This window comes from Melospiza melodia, chromosome 3 (assembly GCF_035770615.1).
Source record: "Melospiza melodia melodia isolate bMelMel2 chromosome 3, bMelMel2.pri, whole genome shotgun sequence".
Classification (NCBI taxonomy): Eukaryota; Metazoa; Chordata; class Aves; order Passeriformes; family Passerellidae; genus Melospiza; species Melospiza melodia.
The window spans coordinates 59,236,827-59,253,092 of record NC_086196.1 but is presented as its reverse complement, the minus strand read 5'-3'; the positions used below and the strand labels follow the sequence as shown (position 1 = coordinate 59,253,092).

Sequence of the window (16,266 nt, the reverse complement as noted above, 5' to 3'; positions counted from 1 at the left end):
GTTTTTTGGCTGTTTGTATTAGATAATTGCTTCCAGTGGCTGAGTTTAGGTCAAGTAGTCAAACCAGACACATGCTAAATGCTTGTAGTTCTCTCATGTTTTTTCCCATTTAAAATAATAGCCAGTAAATCCTTTCTTTTTTGTTGTTTCTTGTGGCTAATGATGTGGTTGGTTTTTTTTTAGAGCGTGCCAGTGAAAGCATCTCTCAACTGAAACATGCCTTGACAAAAGGTGCTGGCACTGGATTTGACCAGTCCTCAGTGGATGAGGACAGTGACAATGCAGACAGGGCCAGTGACGACTGTGGGACTGCAGCCAGTCAGGAACTCCAGCACAGTCATGCAGGTAAGACTGCTCTGAAAGCAAATGGCTAAAACATTGTTAGAAGTTATACTAACTTCAATGAAAAAAAGTAATTATTTATTGGTTATAATGGTTTTTATCTCTTCCTAGTTAACCAGCTTAAAATTTTGTTGCAACACCAAGAAAGAATGGAAAGCGAAGAGTCTCCCTCAAGAAGGAAAAATTCATTCCATGTATGTTTTTCTGGTTTCATTTGTGTTTGAATAAATGGCATGCATGTTGACTTTATAGTATAAAGAGAAAAAAGGAATCATTGAATAATTTTAACAGTCTTAAATATGGGAGCTTCCTGAGGCTATGACCATAATGGAAGAAAAAGGAATCTATAATAGAGGGTTTATACTTTTCTCCTCTTTTTGTTGACCATGTAGCATGGTCATCCATCCTTTTTGTTTTGAAAACACTTGGGATAGACAACAAAGAGAAATTTCTGAAAAAGCAGGCTCTTTTTTCCTTTGACTGAACCTTAAGGATTCTCAGTATCCTCCTTATGCTTTAACTATGCTTTTTCTTTAAAGAGTTAGAGATGTTCCTGCAAAAACAGGTTTTGTAGTTCTCTGCCAAAATGAAGTTGTCTCTGTCAAAGTTTGTTTACTCCCTTACAAGGAGTAAACCTTACAAGGAGCCCCTTACAAGGGCTTCTCAGATGCTGCTTCATTGAAGCAGAATTGCACCACAGTACATGTGATGCCCTGTTCAGTTACAGAGCAGCTGAGAGTTGCTAGAATCTTCACAGAAAAAGAATTCAAAGGCACTGCTGCAGTTTTATCTTTTGATGGCCTACACTGAATATTTTTGGCTTATACTAAGCAAGACAAGCAGCTCTTTGCTGTCAAAGTTAACAGCAGAATAATCTAAAAGCTGTATTCCTGCTGTGCTGCTTTCAGCCTGTGTAATGAGCGTAGCTCTGCTGTGCTGATGTTAAGGAATTTTATTTAAAGTTAACTTTGAGTGTTCTAACATCCACGAGTTTAGTATGGTTGTCCTGCCAAGTATTTTGCCTCATAATGGCATAGGAAAGAGTTAGTGTTTTGTAGCTCAAGGGATTGATGGATCATTGGATGGCTTTGGCATGACCTGAATTGGTATTGGTTTGTATTTAGCCTTGGAAGGGAGGGAAAGAATCTTTTATTCCATGTTTGGTGAAGTTTTCTATTCATATTGGGAAGTTTTACTGGAGTGGAGAATTTTAAAAATGGAATACTTTTATCTAAGAAACTTGGGATAGTGCTTTCAGGGAGAGGATCAAAGAATGAAGGAATAAACAGAGAAAAAAATGGGAATTTACTGTATTGGTACAGTACTGCCCCATTTTTTCCTCTTGAAGTTTCCAGTGAGATACATTCTGTGAAGTGGTGCCTTTACTCTCCTTTGCAGCTGTCCTCCATCTGCTTGAGGACATGGAAGTGTTCTGAAGGCAGACCATGTGTAAAGCTCAAAAAAATGTTAAACTGCAAAAGTGCACACACACCAAAAATAAGGCCAAGCCCTCATAAAATATGAGCTTGTCCGGTGATTTCCTGGACACTGCAGAAATGCTTCTTGTATAAGAAGAATCCAATTTTCTAAAGGTCGAGGAAAGCCAACTTAGATTATGAGTAACCTTAACCTTTTGCTTTGAGTGATGCTGAAATACCCAATGACTGCTGAATAAGAAATGACAGCAGGATCTATACCAAATACAACATTTCACAAAAACTATACACTTTACTAACTTTTACCACACTTCATGTATATGAATAATATTGTTGCAACTAAATTCCCTTTTCTTTCCCATAGATTAAAGCTGCAATAGACATCAAATGATTAAATCCTTTCTTTGATTACACCCAGATGGTTGTGCAGAAATTTTCCTTTTGCCCTACACTTTATCACCTGAGGTCAAGGCCCATCAAGATTGCTTCATATAACAACTGCAGCTCTGCAAGCTGGGTTTTGGCTAACCTAGCTGCACCCAACCTCTGTTCCTGACACTGTTCTTATAGCTGGAGATGTGATGGATTCCTCTTGTCTCCTGCCAGTTTATAGGATGGCAGAGTTTCTGTAATTCTGTGGTTTAGATGCTTGAGATTTGAGACGTTCTGGAAAAGCACAAGGTGGGCTAAATTATTTGTGATGTTGGCAAAACTCTTTGTCACCATGCTGAATGCTGGCTTCTAGAGCTGCTAAGCATTTATATTTTAAAAATCCTTTTTGGTATTAAGTATTTGAGTGTGAACAGCATTTCCAAGACTCAGGCATAATTGTTTGGTAATTCATACTGATCAGATGTGTCTTTCAGTTCTGATTTTATTATTTGGCCAGATTTAAAATCATGCCTCTTCTGACCTCTGTTCTTTCACCATCTTACATGTTATTGTGAGAACATTAATTAAAAAATCCCAAATCTATTTACAATCAGTTTATAACAATTATGTTGTTAAAAAGGTAAAAAAAAAAAGTCACAGAGGTCTTTTTGTGTTGAGAAAATATACTACCTGTTTTTTTCTTTTTAGTGAAAAATTCCTTAGCACTATTGTTTACATTACAGTGATGTTTGTCAGTTTAAACATTAGAACTGTTTTTCAGTGAAAAATACTTTCAATAGAAATGGAGTTTTTCCACATTTCTCTAACATTGCTGTGCTGTAATTTTGTCAGGGAGGCAGCTGGAGGTCTCAGCTGCAAGGTGTTCATTTCAGAGGAGAGGGATGGATAAATAGGAGCCAGAGAAACAGATGACTTACAAATATTATCAAGGCTATATTATATATACTTTAACAAGCATGGCTCCTTTTTTGTGTTAATTTTTAAAGTAGCTAGGATTAAGAATTTAAATCAGAATGAATTCTGAGTCAATAGAACATGGAGCTGATGTCTACTGAGCTAGGCAGAATATGTGGCAAATTTAGAATTCTTTCTCTAAAAGGATGTTTTTTCAGATAGTTCTGGGTATCCTCCATTTGTCTCTGCAATCCTGGTTCCAGATATCTCAAGAGTGTCCCCCTCTTTATAAGCCAATACTTATATTTGTATAATTGGATTGCAAGGTTTTTGTTGTTAGAAACTTTCATCTCTTCCTAATTTAAGGATTATACCTTTATAAAGATTGGACAAGGAATTTTAATGCATTGCTGGCAGAACCTGTAGATAAGATAACTAGTACATGTAATAGCCATTAGTAACTTGGTTTGCTTTTTTTTTTTCATTTTGCTTTGTGGAGGTTTTGTTCAGGTTTGGTTTGGGTTTTTTGGGTTGTTTTTTTTTTTCAATGGTGAATATTTCAAAAGTAATATTTAAAAACAAGGATGTAAGTGTCTGAATCTTTGATCTCTTTTAGATTTCAATTATATTTAGGAAATATATCATGGAATATTTTTGCACAAAAAGGCATGTTTGTGACCCCAAATCATAGGTGTTAGAATTGTGTGTGTTTCAAAAATAGGGATATGCATAAAGATACTTGTTTTCCTTCAGAAGTGTGAACTAGTGTCAATGGAGAAGACTCCATTAACAATTCTAGGTGCATTTTGAAGCCTTACCAGAAAACTGTAGGTTGTATTCTGTGTGCAAGCAAGATCTTACTGCAATAATGGAAAATCAGAACATAACACATGTTGTTCTTTACCTCCTTCAGAAGCCCCCAGAAGCTGTGCCTGCAGACCTACCAGCCCTTTTCGATCTTGTTCCTATAATCTCTGATCAGTCACAGTACATTAAACATTTGGAAGCAGAAGTGAAGTTTTACAAGGTATCAGATAACTTATTTGACCTACTAAAACCCTGGTCCCCCAAATGTGAAGAACTGCATTAAAAGCAGCTTACATTTAAATTTGAGATTGATTGCTGTAATGACCAAAACTGAGCCAAATGCAGTTCAGTAGATTCCTTACCCTGTGTCTTGGTATCTGGTATTTAAGGGTCTTTAAAGACATTTTTACATCCTGTCACAAATACAAATAAGCATTTTTTTTTGAAGAAGATTTACAACAGTATAAGCTGCAAAAATACAAAATCTCTCTTTTGCAAATTCTTAGTCTCTCTAAAACGGTTAAAACTTTTGAAAATGTTCATCTAGACCCTTGGTCTCAAGATGCATTTCAATATTGATTGGCATCTTAAGGAACCTTTTAAATGCAATTCCTTCATCCTATAGGAGGAGTTGTGTGGTGTAAAAGATCAAGAACAGGCAGTTTTACTTGAAAATGAGGAACTCCATCAGAAGCTGAAATTCTTAACTGCAGAATACATGTTGAGAGAACAAACTCATCTTGATGCCTCGGTAAGTTTTTTTTTTTTTTGTTGCTTTAATCAGTGCTCAAGGATTTGGCCAGATTATTTTTATGGAAGGGTATACAAATGGTTGTCTGCAAATGGAATTTTAGTCAAAATTTAATAAGAATTTGTAAATATGGATTTCCTTGGGTAACATAATTTTCATAGGTTGCTAATCTAATTAAATTGTATATTGTTTCTTATATTCTACTGAGGATTGTTCAGTAGAATATAATGAATATTGTTTATTGGTTCTTATATTCTATGAATATTGTTTATTGTTTCTTATATTCTACTGAAGATTATAAGGTTCAATACTTAAGTAAGTAAATTTGTTTAAAAAACCAGCCTGCATAATCATAACTGAAGCATTAAAACTTTCATTTTAGGCAAATACTCAGAAATCCTGGCCTGTAGGTGGTAAAGGCTGTAGCACCCACCAGCCTGTCACCTCCTCACTGGCACAAAACAAAGATCAGGCTTTTGTGGCACCAGCTTCTGGAGACAAAGCCAGATGGCCTGTAGAACTGGTTGGTATCACCTTCCTTCAAGACTCCTACCTTTGCAAAACTCTTCAGGGTTGTTGTTGTTGTTGTTCCAGTTCTGATGATCGGCTTTTAACAGACACAGAGGTTTTAGTTGACTGAACCTTAATCTAAGCCCAAATTTTATTCTCTTAAACCTCATCTTCTCATTATACCCTAATTAATATTATTGTGCAGTTAGACACAGATGGCAGGTTCTATCTGCAGATGATGACTTCCCAGAGATAATTCTTGTTTAAAGATGATGACTTCACTGTACTTGGGAGAATCTTAGGTGTAACACAGCACCCAAGCAGGTGGGAATTAGCTGGTGTAATTTATGTAGCCCTCCACACAAACTCTTTTCATAATGAGTTGTTCTGCTCCTGGAGCAGTACAGGCTGAGTAAGGTACAAAAGTAGTTTTGTGCAATCTGCTTTCCCTAAGATGAATTACACACTTTGTGATTTTAGAGATACAGAGGAGTCCTAGTAATTTAGAGATGATGTTGTTTCTTCGTGTATTTTTAGTTTCAGAGGATATTAATTTTCATTTTGCTCTGAAGTAGTGGGGTAGTTTTGCTATCTTTTGGGAAAAAACTTGGCTAATTGAAAAATTTTTATATATTTTATTCATGTGCATTTGTGTACTGTGGAATTTATACGGTACTTCAATTATATGGGATTTGAGGTTTTTTCATATAAATATATTGTTTTGGGGTTTTTTATACTATTATAGCTGAAGATCTCAGTGATCACTGATGCCTGCAGTTGTTTGGAAGCAGTGTTTTACAGTAATTGCTTTTTTCTTCATCTGCCACATTTAAATCAGGAGAATCATTTTGATTGTAACTTTGTACTAAGTGTCATAGTGAGCTAAATTTGTAATGTTTATCTGGCTTTGTTATCACCATTGTATTTAACATGGGTGTGGTTGATTCATATACCTAGTTCTTCACCAGGTATATGAAGAGTAACTCACTGCATTATAAATAAATAGCCTGTGTAATTGAAGTTCTTAATAATTATGTATTAATATCTGCTGACTTGTGGGAAAGCAAGAGCAAACTCGAGACATGATTATCAGTTTCTGTGAATCATTGTAGAGAACTGAGGAATGCAGTTGGAATTGAAACAATTTACCATATGAGGATCTGGCAAAAAACCTTATTTAGAAACAAAAAAATGGGAGGGTTGTTCACTTTTTAGACTTCCAGAAAAGTGAAATATTTAGGTTTCTCTGCCACTAGTATTTCAACAGGTTTATGTCCTCGGGGGAAAAGAATGTGGGTAAAGTCTAGGTTTATTTGTAAAGACTGTTATGAAAAAAGCAAGACATATCTTCTCCCATCTTTTCTAAAGGAGAATCTAAAACTTCTTTATCAAGAAAAAGTCAATATCCTTGATGATCAAATACAGTCTCTAAGGTAAAGTTAATTTTTTTTTCTTAAAATAAGCCTTAAAAAATTGTCACTGCATAACAGCATGAATCACTCTTAATCTGAATTTAAGTAAGAGAATGCCTGAATGTCTGAATGTTGTGTCTTCTGATAGTATCCCTAAAAACTGGTTTTCTTTTAAGTTCTCTCAAATATCGATGTAGCAAAATTGAATGTACTGCTTCTTTATAGAAACAGTAGCATATATATATACATACACATATATATATACATATATATGAAACATCTTATCTTTTTTATATACATATATATTTTTTACGTACATGTATATACATATTTATATATAAAACATCTTATCTGTTTTACCCTCTTTCCCCTAAGAAAGGGCATGTAAGATAGACCACTCAAAGAAAAAAGAGAGGTTACAATTTTAACTTGTGTGACAACTTCCATAATTAGCTACTTTCCACTACTGTTTAATCATGTTTTTCCCTCAATAAATTGTGGTTTCATATTTTTGACAATGCTAGACTGTTCTGTGTGTAAAAAGAGTTATTGGTAGGGAGACAAGTTAAAAGAATGCTTTGGTGAAACCAGCAACATACAAAGCCAGTTGTCTTAGTGAAGGTAAAGGAGGATCTTTAATTTCCGCTGTCATGATCCAATTTTTTTCCCCCCTTGGCCTCAAGTGTTACATTTGCTCAAAATTAATTGTTGGGGATTGTCTCAGAAGTTCCTTAAGTACATTATTCAGCCTCTGATTTCTCCTAAGAGGCATGATCTGGCAAACAGGAAGTTCTGCAAAACTAAATTTTATTGAAGTGAGAAATTATATCGCTTTCAGTGATATAATTCTTTCTTCCCTTTTAACTTCAAGGATGAATGTACACAGGACTTGCTGATTTCTGTCCAAAACTTTGCAACAATAGGTTTGTTGCACCATGACTGTCTAAGGATATTTGCAGAGCAAATTCTGTTCAGGTTATAGTGGGTTATATGCAATAGACCAAGTACTAAAATTGGAAAAAGTGCACAGAAGATTTTCCAGATGGAAATAAGAATGCACGCAGTGTATATATCATGTGCACAGTAAATCCAATGCAAGCAGAATGTGTCAGACTTCCTGAGTGTGTGCTGCCCAGATGGCCTGCATAACAAACCCAAAGCTTTGGATTCATTGCACAATTTGTCAAATTGATCTATATGTGCACAGTGTGCGTTTGTCTGGAACTTCCTGATGTTAACATTCCTATTGCTTGCGATCTCCCCAGCCTGACACATGCTTGGAAATTCTGGAGAAAATTCTTCTGAGCACCTGGTAAAAATTTTGGAGACAAGTAAAAAAGTTAGCCTGTTTTTCTGCACATGTGTTTGACCTCGGGTTGTGTTTATTGCTGGATCTGAGTGAATGTGCTGATTTCTTGTCTAGGCAGTAGAGAATAAATATGAAGTTAGTGGTACTATTAATAAAAGCAACAGGAAATTGTTAGAGTATTGAAATATTTATACAGCTGATTTTTTTTCCTAATAATTAATATTATATTCTGTTCAGACAAATGTAAGCCTACAGGTTTTTTCCCCTAATAAATTTCTGTTTAAGTTCAATATTTTCTGATAATATGGGGGAAGAAACAAATTAACACAGTATTGTTTTGTCTATTAATAATTTTGATTGGGCAGTTTAACTGTTACTTCTCTGTTAAAGTCTTCCTTAGCCTCTTGAAAATGTGTAAAATACTGTTCATTACAGGGATTCTTACAGTTCTTTTTAGGTTGCATTTGTAGTTATATATTGTATATGAATATGACTTGTAGAAATATCTAATTTCACAATTTCTTCTTTCTAGAAAAGACCTTTCAGAATCTCAGAAGACATGCAAAGATTTGGAAGGAAGGCTGAAACACCAGAAGTCCCTGTTTGCAGCCAGGAATTCTGGCCAGGTTGGTGGTCTGTGCCTGAACTGTGCCCAGCACGAGGCCATTCTCGCACAGACTCACTGCAATGTGCACGTGCAGACCATCGAGAGGCTGACGAGGTGGGTACTGGGGGTGTGGATTTGTGTTGGAAGCTGTTACAGGGCTTGCAAGGGTTGCAGGGTGAAGAGAGAGATGAGAATGTTGACTTCATGTTCAGAAGGCTTGGTTTATTATTTTATTTTATATATATATATATTACATTATAACTATGCTAAAAAGAAATAGAGAGAAAGTTTTCAGAATGCTAGCTAACCTAAGAATAGAAAAGGAATGAATAATAAAGGAGCTCTCTCTGATTCTGTCCCAGAGAGATCTTGTCTTTGATTGGCCCTTAATTGTGAACATGCAACATTGGCCAATCACAGCTGCACCTGTTGCATTCCACAGCAGCAGATAACCATTGTTTACATTCTTTTTCTGGGGCCTCAGCTTTCCAGAAGGAAAAATCCTAAAGAAAGGATTTTTATGAAAAGATGTCAGTGACAGGAAGCATGGCCATGGCTGCTTGCATTAAACCTTTTAAGTCTCAATGTGTTGGGTTACATTTGTAGAGAGAGATGCATTTCTGGAACAATACACTCCAAGCTGGAGTCATAATGCTGAAATCAGTAAATGTAGGTCCCAACTACTTCAAAATCCACAATAGCTTTGCTATTTATTTCAAGTGGGAAAGAATTTTAGTTGTTATAATGTAATTATGTACCTTGGGCTGACCAGATAATGAGACAATTTACAGTCTGTTTCCTGTACTTTTTGTACAAACAAATCCTTCACTCTGTCAGCACAAGTGTTGTGCAAGTCCATGCATTTTGACTGATTATTTTTTGCAACAGTTCATCATTATTATTATGTAGTTGGAAGATTTTCTGGCTCCACTTTATTCTCTTTACCTCTGAGGAAATTTTTAGATATATCAACAATAGGTTGTGTGCTTAGGGTAGGATGCATTTCCTACCCCAACACCTGTAGCAGTTCCTCCCTGACTACAATAAGACAGGGAAAAGAAGTTCCATTGGACAAAAATAAATGAAATTATTTGTCGCACCATTTTTTTAAAAAAGTATACTTTTATTTAAATATTTGTTTAAAATCACAGCTAGGGAAGGGAGAAACAAAGAAAAAACTATATAGGCTGGATATATGTAATTCAGGGATCCCAACATTAAATTAATTTCCTTAAGGAATTCTGCCAGTCAATTTATCTTTAAAAAAAAACTCTACCTTTCTACTTGCTAGTAATAATGATAGGATACTGCAACTTTCTCCAAGTTTGTTAAACAGCCATCTATTTATTGTCAGATATCTGAAGCTTCTTGGAATTTCTGAAGTATTAAATGAGCCTGAGATGGAATAGTGGGTCAGTTAGAAGCAGGGAGACTGAAGGGGCATAGAACATAAATGTACTCAGTCAAGTGGGCACTATCCCTCTGCACTAGATGGTTATTGCCAGGATTTTTGTATTTTTTTCTATTAGCAAGTCCAGAAATTTTCTGGGAATGCTCTATTGCTGAGAAGTCATGTTTCAAAATCTACTTTTGTAACAAAAGTAATTATTTGTCACAGATGTTGGAAAATAGGAACAAACTGTAAATCAGTACATTCTTGTTCTCTTATATTATGGTGAGCTTGAAATAAAAGATTTGAATTGACCTCTTTATTTATCTTAAACCATTATTTCATTTGGAGGTTTAAAAACATCTAAAAGCTACCTCTATGTGTTGTGCAGTTTATTAAAAACAAGGATATTTCAGTAGGAATTTTCAAAGGAACTTTATCCAATTCAAAAATGAAATGAAATTTCAAAGTATGACTGCTAGGTCTCTGGCAAATACAAAAAAATGTGTTGCCATTTTACACAACATTAAGAGCACAACAGTTTTCAGACAGAATCTTGAGCCACACCTAAACCACAGACAACAGATAAAACTTAATTTAAAAGCTTTTAACATATCAAAATAGTGAAAAGATGAGGTTAACTATTACAGTTTTACCAACTCTGCTTTACCATTTGGTACAGATTTCAGTGTTTTAGTGAAGAGTTGTAGAATCCAGGTGTTGTATTGTTTGGCTTAGTTCCAGTTTGCAGCAAATGGATTTAGATTGTCATTTGATATACTTCGAGATTACTTGTTGAACCTAACCCTTCCTTTTTATTATTTTTCCCTCTTTCACATTTAATGAAAGTGTAATTCCATATTGGTTTTTTTTATTATTTGCATGGATCCCCATTTTGTTACATACACAGAATGTGCTCAGCTTCCATACGTTAATGATTTGAGATCTGTTGTCTTTACTGGCAATTTCTCTAATGGTCTATGCTTTTAAAATGAAGGACTGGTTGTCAAGCAAATGATATTTTCAGTATCTGCCAAGCTTGCCATACACTGTCTTTCACTCATGAGTTTTATTCTTGCTTTGCTTACCACTTTGCTGAAATCTTTTATCTGTATGTATTTTATATTTGGTATACCTGTTGTTTGGGGTTTTTTCTCATACAAAAAGAAATAGAAACATCTGGCTTGGTTTTTGTTTTAATATGCAGAGAAAGAGATGACTTGATGGATGCACTTGTTTCAGTGAGACAAAGCATAAAAGAGATGCAGCAAAGAGAATCTAATGCTTGTAAGCAAGTTGAACATGCTGTGCAAATGGCAGAAGAGGCCAATTTTGAAAAAACAAAGGTAAATCCATCACGAAATTAGAGCTTTTTAGTGTTCCAATCTAATGCAAATGTTAATTAGTTTTCATGCTAATGAGATAATGCCTGCATAATACCTTAGTCATATTTTAATATAATGCAGATTTAAAACAACTGCACCACGTGACTGTTTCTGAGCAGTAATGTGAATTCTGTATTCAAGTTCCTAAATTCCCATCAATACTATGAGGAGTGCTGCATTTTTTAATTGATGTACTTTCACAGCTAGGTGATATAAATTCACTTGTAGACTTTTCAAAGATATTCATGATATGTAAGAGGATAATTTTGACATCACCCTTCTGACCTACTCTGGAAAAAAATAGTTAAAATGCTTGTAAACAGTTATTTTTTTCCTCAGATGAGAGCAGTGCAAGAACTGATTGACTATCAGAGTTCTTTGAAGATGAGAAGCCTTGTCTAATGCTAAGCTTGTCTAAGCTTCTGGTGTTATGTAAATAATAGTGATAAAACCAGTTTTGATCTAATGCTTGTGTTAGCCCTGTACTCAATCAACCTATATTCACCTAAATTATTTTCTTGATAGTTAGTGACATCTACTGTACTATTAGTGAATTACTGTGGAATTGAGAGAGGGTTGCTTTGGTTTGGTTTTTGTAATTGAATGCAAACAAGGTTGATTTAATTGTTCTATTGATAAAATTGGTGTTATTTATCCAGTGCTGTAAGAGAAGATTGGGTGCTTGTAGGATTGTGTGAAGTCCTGCTAGTTTGTCTTCAAGGCTGAATAGTAGTCTGGTATGTTTTTCATGTCCCAAAACTGTTTTAATATGAAAGAACAGGAAAAAAAAATTTACTTATACTGCATTAATTTTGCCTTTTTACAAGTACTGGTGTGTACCTCTTGGTAAGTACAAATCATCTTTTTTTTGCCCTGTCCTATTCTACTCTCAAGTACTGTTTTTCTTGATAACTAGCATGGAATCCCATAGAAGACTCCACATAACAGAAGTGAGAATTAACACATCAAGCTTTTAAATCCTATAATTGCAATTTCATCAGCCTGCTGTCCCAAAGTCTAACCTTGGGTGCTTATCATTTAAAACCACCATTTCTTCTTGACTTTTGGTTGTCTCTATAGTTTTTGGCCTCTTGCTTATTGCATAGAGCAGGAAGGAAATATGTTATGTTTAAGTTGAAGCAAAATCAGGAATATATTTTTGACACAAATGTCATAAAAGAATAATTGTTTGAACTGCTCATTGTGCAATCAGAACAGTGGAGCTAACAAAATACACATTTCTTCTTGAAATGCAACTAATGCAACTGCTTTCTTCTAGAGTGCATCGGTTTAGATGTCTACCAAGCTGCAGCAGTTTTATGCAGGCAATTGTTTGCTGATGATTCTTTCTTACAGAAAAGGATTTAATGCTATAACAGAGGAATTCTCTCACCTAAAGAGTCCCACAGAATTGCCATAAAACTGAAGGATGCTGTTAGAGCATTCTCTAAAAAACATAGTTTAACTTGCTCCCCCCATGAACTGTCCAAAGCCAAAACAACTAAACACAGGGAATTGGCTTTGAGTGAAAGAAAAATAAGCAGTTTAAAAAAATAATTTGAAAATAAAGTGTAATAAGTTAGAAGTCCTAAAGGGAGAATGCACTAGCTTCTTTGAAACAGAACAGGCTGGATATCAGTGGAATGTTGAAATTAAATCTAGTTCATCCGTAGGCTAGCAAAGCTCCCTTCAGGGTGCTTTGAATACTTAGATTTACTTGCAATGGACTAGTGTATTTCTGATTTAAGCTGACATAACACTCAAATTCTACACTTTGGCAGAGATACAGCAGCATAAATAGATAAACATCTTCTTTTTTCCCCCAGCATTTTTAGAAGATAGTGAAGACAGTGTTTTGAAAGTTCTTCAACTTACGTTTCTTCTTTTTTCATAGAAAACCCATCTATAATCCTGTGGTTTAGCATCTGAAATTAAGTAGTACTTTATGAGGTATTTAGTAGACTAAATTTTTGACAAACCTGAAACTTATTTGTCTTTTTTTGTATCTTTACTGACTGCTTTCAGGTTTCTCAGCATTCTCCACTCAGTAATTCACTTCAGGAGAAGACTTAAGTGGAAGAGCATACATTCATACATTTTATTAATTTTTCCTTCAGTTCTTTAGTTAGACAGTAAGCACTGTATTTGCAAAGAGTCAAATACTGGAGGCTGATTTTAGTGATGTGCATTCAGGAATTTCAAATTTTAAATGTAAGATGAGTAATCATAATTTTAGAAGAACAGCTACTTATTTGGAAAATACACCCAGAAAAATGCTTCCATGTTTGCCATTATTGCTAAAAGCAATTAAATTTCTCAGTTACAGTAAGGTATCTTAAACATACATACAAACCTACAAACATATACATCTGTTTTCATTTTGTTAGTCCTATTCTAGATGTTAACACAGTAGGATATGTATAAACATCATTAAAAATGCATTAAAAAAAAGACATTTCTAATAGCAAATTGGTTTCTTTGAGGTTATTAAATGAATACCATGTTTGTTTAACAATTTTAGGTTTCTTTCATTTAAGTAAATTGGGTTTTTTAGGCTCTCATCCACTGTGAACAACTGAAAAGTGAGATGGAACGCCAGAAGAATTATCTTGAAAAGGAGTTGGCTGCCCAGCTAAATAAGAGGGCTGATGAAAAAGAAGCACTGTGGCGGGAAATGAAGAAGGAAAGGGAGGACTTGGCAGCAATGGTATGGGTTGGTTCTTTCCCTGTTTGTGGATTCCAATGAGTGTACCATCTTCTTTAAACTTCATTTACTTGTCTTTTCTTTTTGGTTTTGGATGTGAGAGCTCAGTCACTTCTACCATTTTTTTTAAAGCAATGGTAGATGAGTGATGTTTTGAGTTTGAATAACTGGGTTTTGTGCTATGTCACTAGATACATACTAGGTTGTTCGTGTTGTGCACTTTGTTTTAGTTTGCATAATAATTTTAATGCACTGTGTCAGAGTAAGGAAGAATTAGGTAATATGTGATGAAAGGTTTGTACCTAGTTTTTTTATAAAAATTATTATTTAGTTTGCCATGGCAAGCATTCAGAAGCTAGCAAATGTCAAATTTAGGATTCTTTGCTACTTTGATCTTATATATACATTAATGTTACAATATCATTATTTCAAAGTGATCTTATCATATGTTTAGTTTTCTCACCTGCAGAAATGTGTTGGAATCTCTTTTCTCACTCTTACTAATGTTTATAAACTCTCTGAGACAGAATCTGTCTCATCATTTATGCCATGACCATAGTCTTGATAACCTTGTTTTAGGCTTCTAGATGCTGCTCTAATTTGAGTATGAAACATGAGGGTTTTCTGCCCAATGGAGTGTACAGAGGAAAGCTCAATCTAACAGCAGTAAGCTTGTGATAGAGGAGGCTTCTAAGATGATTAAAATGGGAAGTAATGTAGAGAGACAAATACTTAATGAATTAGTGGTATTCATGCTTGTTTGATCTGCAACATCTTCAGCTATTTATGGGGGAGGTTTGAAAACAAGAGAGTCAATTTCTCTCCTGCTTGAACACTTTTTCTTATATTTTGGAACTCTTTTATAAGTTGTATGTATTATTTCTAAAAATTTGGAGAGCACAAACTGAGCAAAATAAACCATTTAAGTGTGTATAAAAAAACCTTCTTTGACTCCAATTCCAGATACCAAAACAGATATTAAGCACAGTGATAGGGACTAACTGATCTTTAAGTATGTGAACTGATCATCAGTGATCTGTTGCCAGGGAAACTGAAATTAAAAAAATAATCTTCCACTGGAGACATTATTAAGCAATTCCTTGTTTGACTTCTTGCTATCTATTAGAAGTTAATTGCTTTATTACAGAGTTGATTTTAATCAGTGTATTCACTCCAAAGTACAGCCTATTAGACAAGCATTTCATACTTTTTTTGGTAGAATATTTCACCCCATGTCATCACATTAGTTTGTATTTCATCACCCACTGAAATTGTTTTACTGGAACCAATTCCCACTTTAAGTAGTTGTGCACTCTTTTTTTTTTTTTTTTTAATAAATCCTGCACATACATTAAACAACATATAGTGACACTATGATGATGTCATGCTTGGTAATTAAAGAGATGGGATGACTGTAGAAAATTATGATCTATGTTAATGATTTACACATACATATGATTAAATAATTTTATGTTTTAGGATTATGAGGTGGTAGAAATGGTATACTGTGGATCAAGTCAAGATTCATCTCAATATTTTATTGCTTACTTTATGAAATGGTTTGTTTGAAGGGGACAATTGCCATGATAGTTAAATCAGGTGGATGTATAAGGAGTGAAAAAATAGTTATGAATATATAATCCATTAGGTTTGGCTTTGAATTTCTGAAAGTTAACCTAGAACTGTCAGACACCATTATTTCCACTTATATTAGTAAGCTTCAGGGCTAAACAGCTGAAGGTTCACTGTCTCTGTTTTATTGTTACATTTTTTAATCATCCAGCAAAATTTCATCTGAATTGCATTAGAATTTTTAATATACTAATTCTATATGAGTTTTTCACAACAGTATGCTTTGACCTATAGTGTTAAAATATTTTCTGGATTTGAAAATTAATTTACAATCAGATCTTGCAGCAACAGTTTTCTTTAGCTAGGGGAGCATGATTTGGTTTGAATCAATCTACATATGGATGGATAAGAAGGTGTTAAATAGTACTCTTACATTGCAAAACTAATGTAGCCAGCTGCTTCTGACACCTCGTCCATATTAACAAGTCCTGGAGACTAGTGCAGTTGATGAAAAGTTTCAAATAAACTACTGCATGATAAATAAATTAAAAATAGTGAACCCATTAAAAATGTAGCCATATTCTGTTATATTATTAATAATAATGGATTTTTTTTTATTGTACATGCTTCATTTTTTATTACATTTTTTAATGTCATGTATTTTGTCTATATACAGTTGCTTTTGAGGAGAAAGTTCCGCAAGAGTTTGCTCTGTTGTTGGTCAAACTGCATCATTATAGGGTTCTTGGACTTT

The 16,266-nt window shown here is 34.4% G+C and overlaps 1 protein-coding gene across 8 annotated transcripts in view; it reads left to right on the top strand.

Annotated features, from left to right (window-relative positions):
* Positions 1 to 16,266, top strand: part of SDCCAG8 (SHH signaling and ciliogenesis regulator SDCCAG8) — a 106,319-nt gene that overhangs the window by 7,606 nt on the left and 82,447 nt on the right. For all 8 annotated transcript variants that reach the window (XR_010027132.1, XM_063151933.1, XM_063151932.1 and 5 more), the window contains 9 exons: positions 184 to 345; positions 454 to 536; positions 3,979 to 4,092; positions 4,498 to 4,623; positions 5,006 to 5,146; positions 6,502 to 6,566; positions 8,387 to 8,575; positions 11,059 to 11,197; positions 13,791 to 13,943. Coding sequence is in view for 7 of the 8 variants with exons in the window: in XM_063151933.1 (XP_063008003.1) it covers positions 184 to 345; positions 454 to 536; positions 3,979 to 4,092; positions 4,498 to 4,623; positions 5,006 to 5,146; positions 6,502 to 6,566; positions 8,387 to 8,575; positions 11,059 to 11,197; positions 13,791 to 13,943 (1,172 nt within the window). In the remaining variant the exon portion in view is untranslated. The remainder of the gene's footprint in view (positions 1 to 183; positions 346 to 453; positions 537 to 3,978; positions 4,093 to 4,497; positions 4,624 to 5,005; positions 5,147 to 6,501; positions 6,567 to 8,386; positions 8,576 to 11,058; positions 11,198 to 13,790; positions 13,944 to 16,266) is intronic.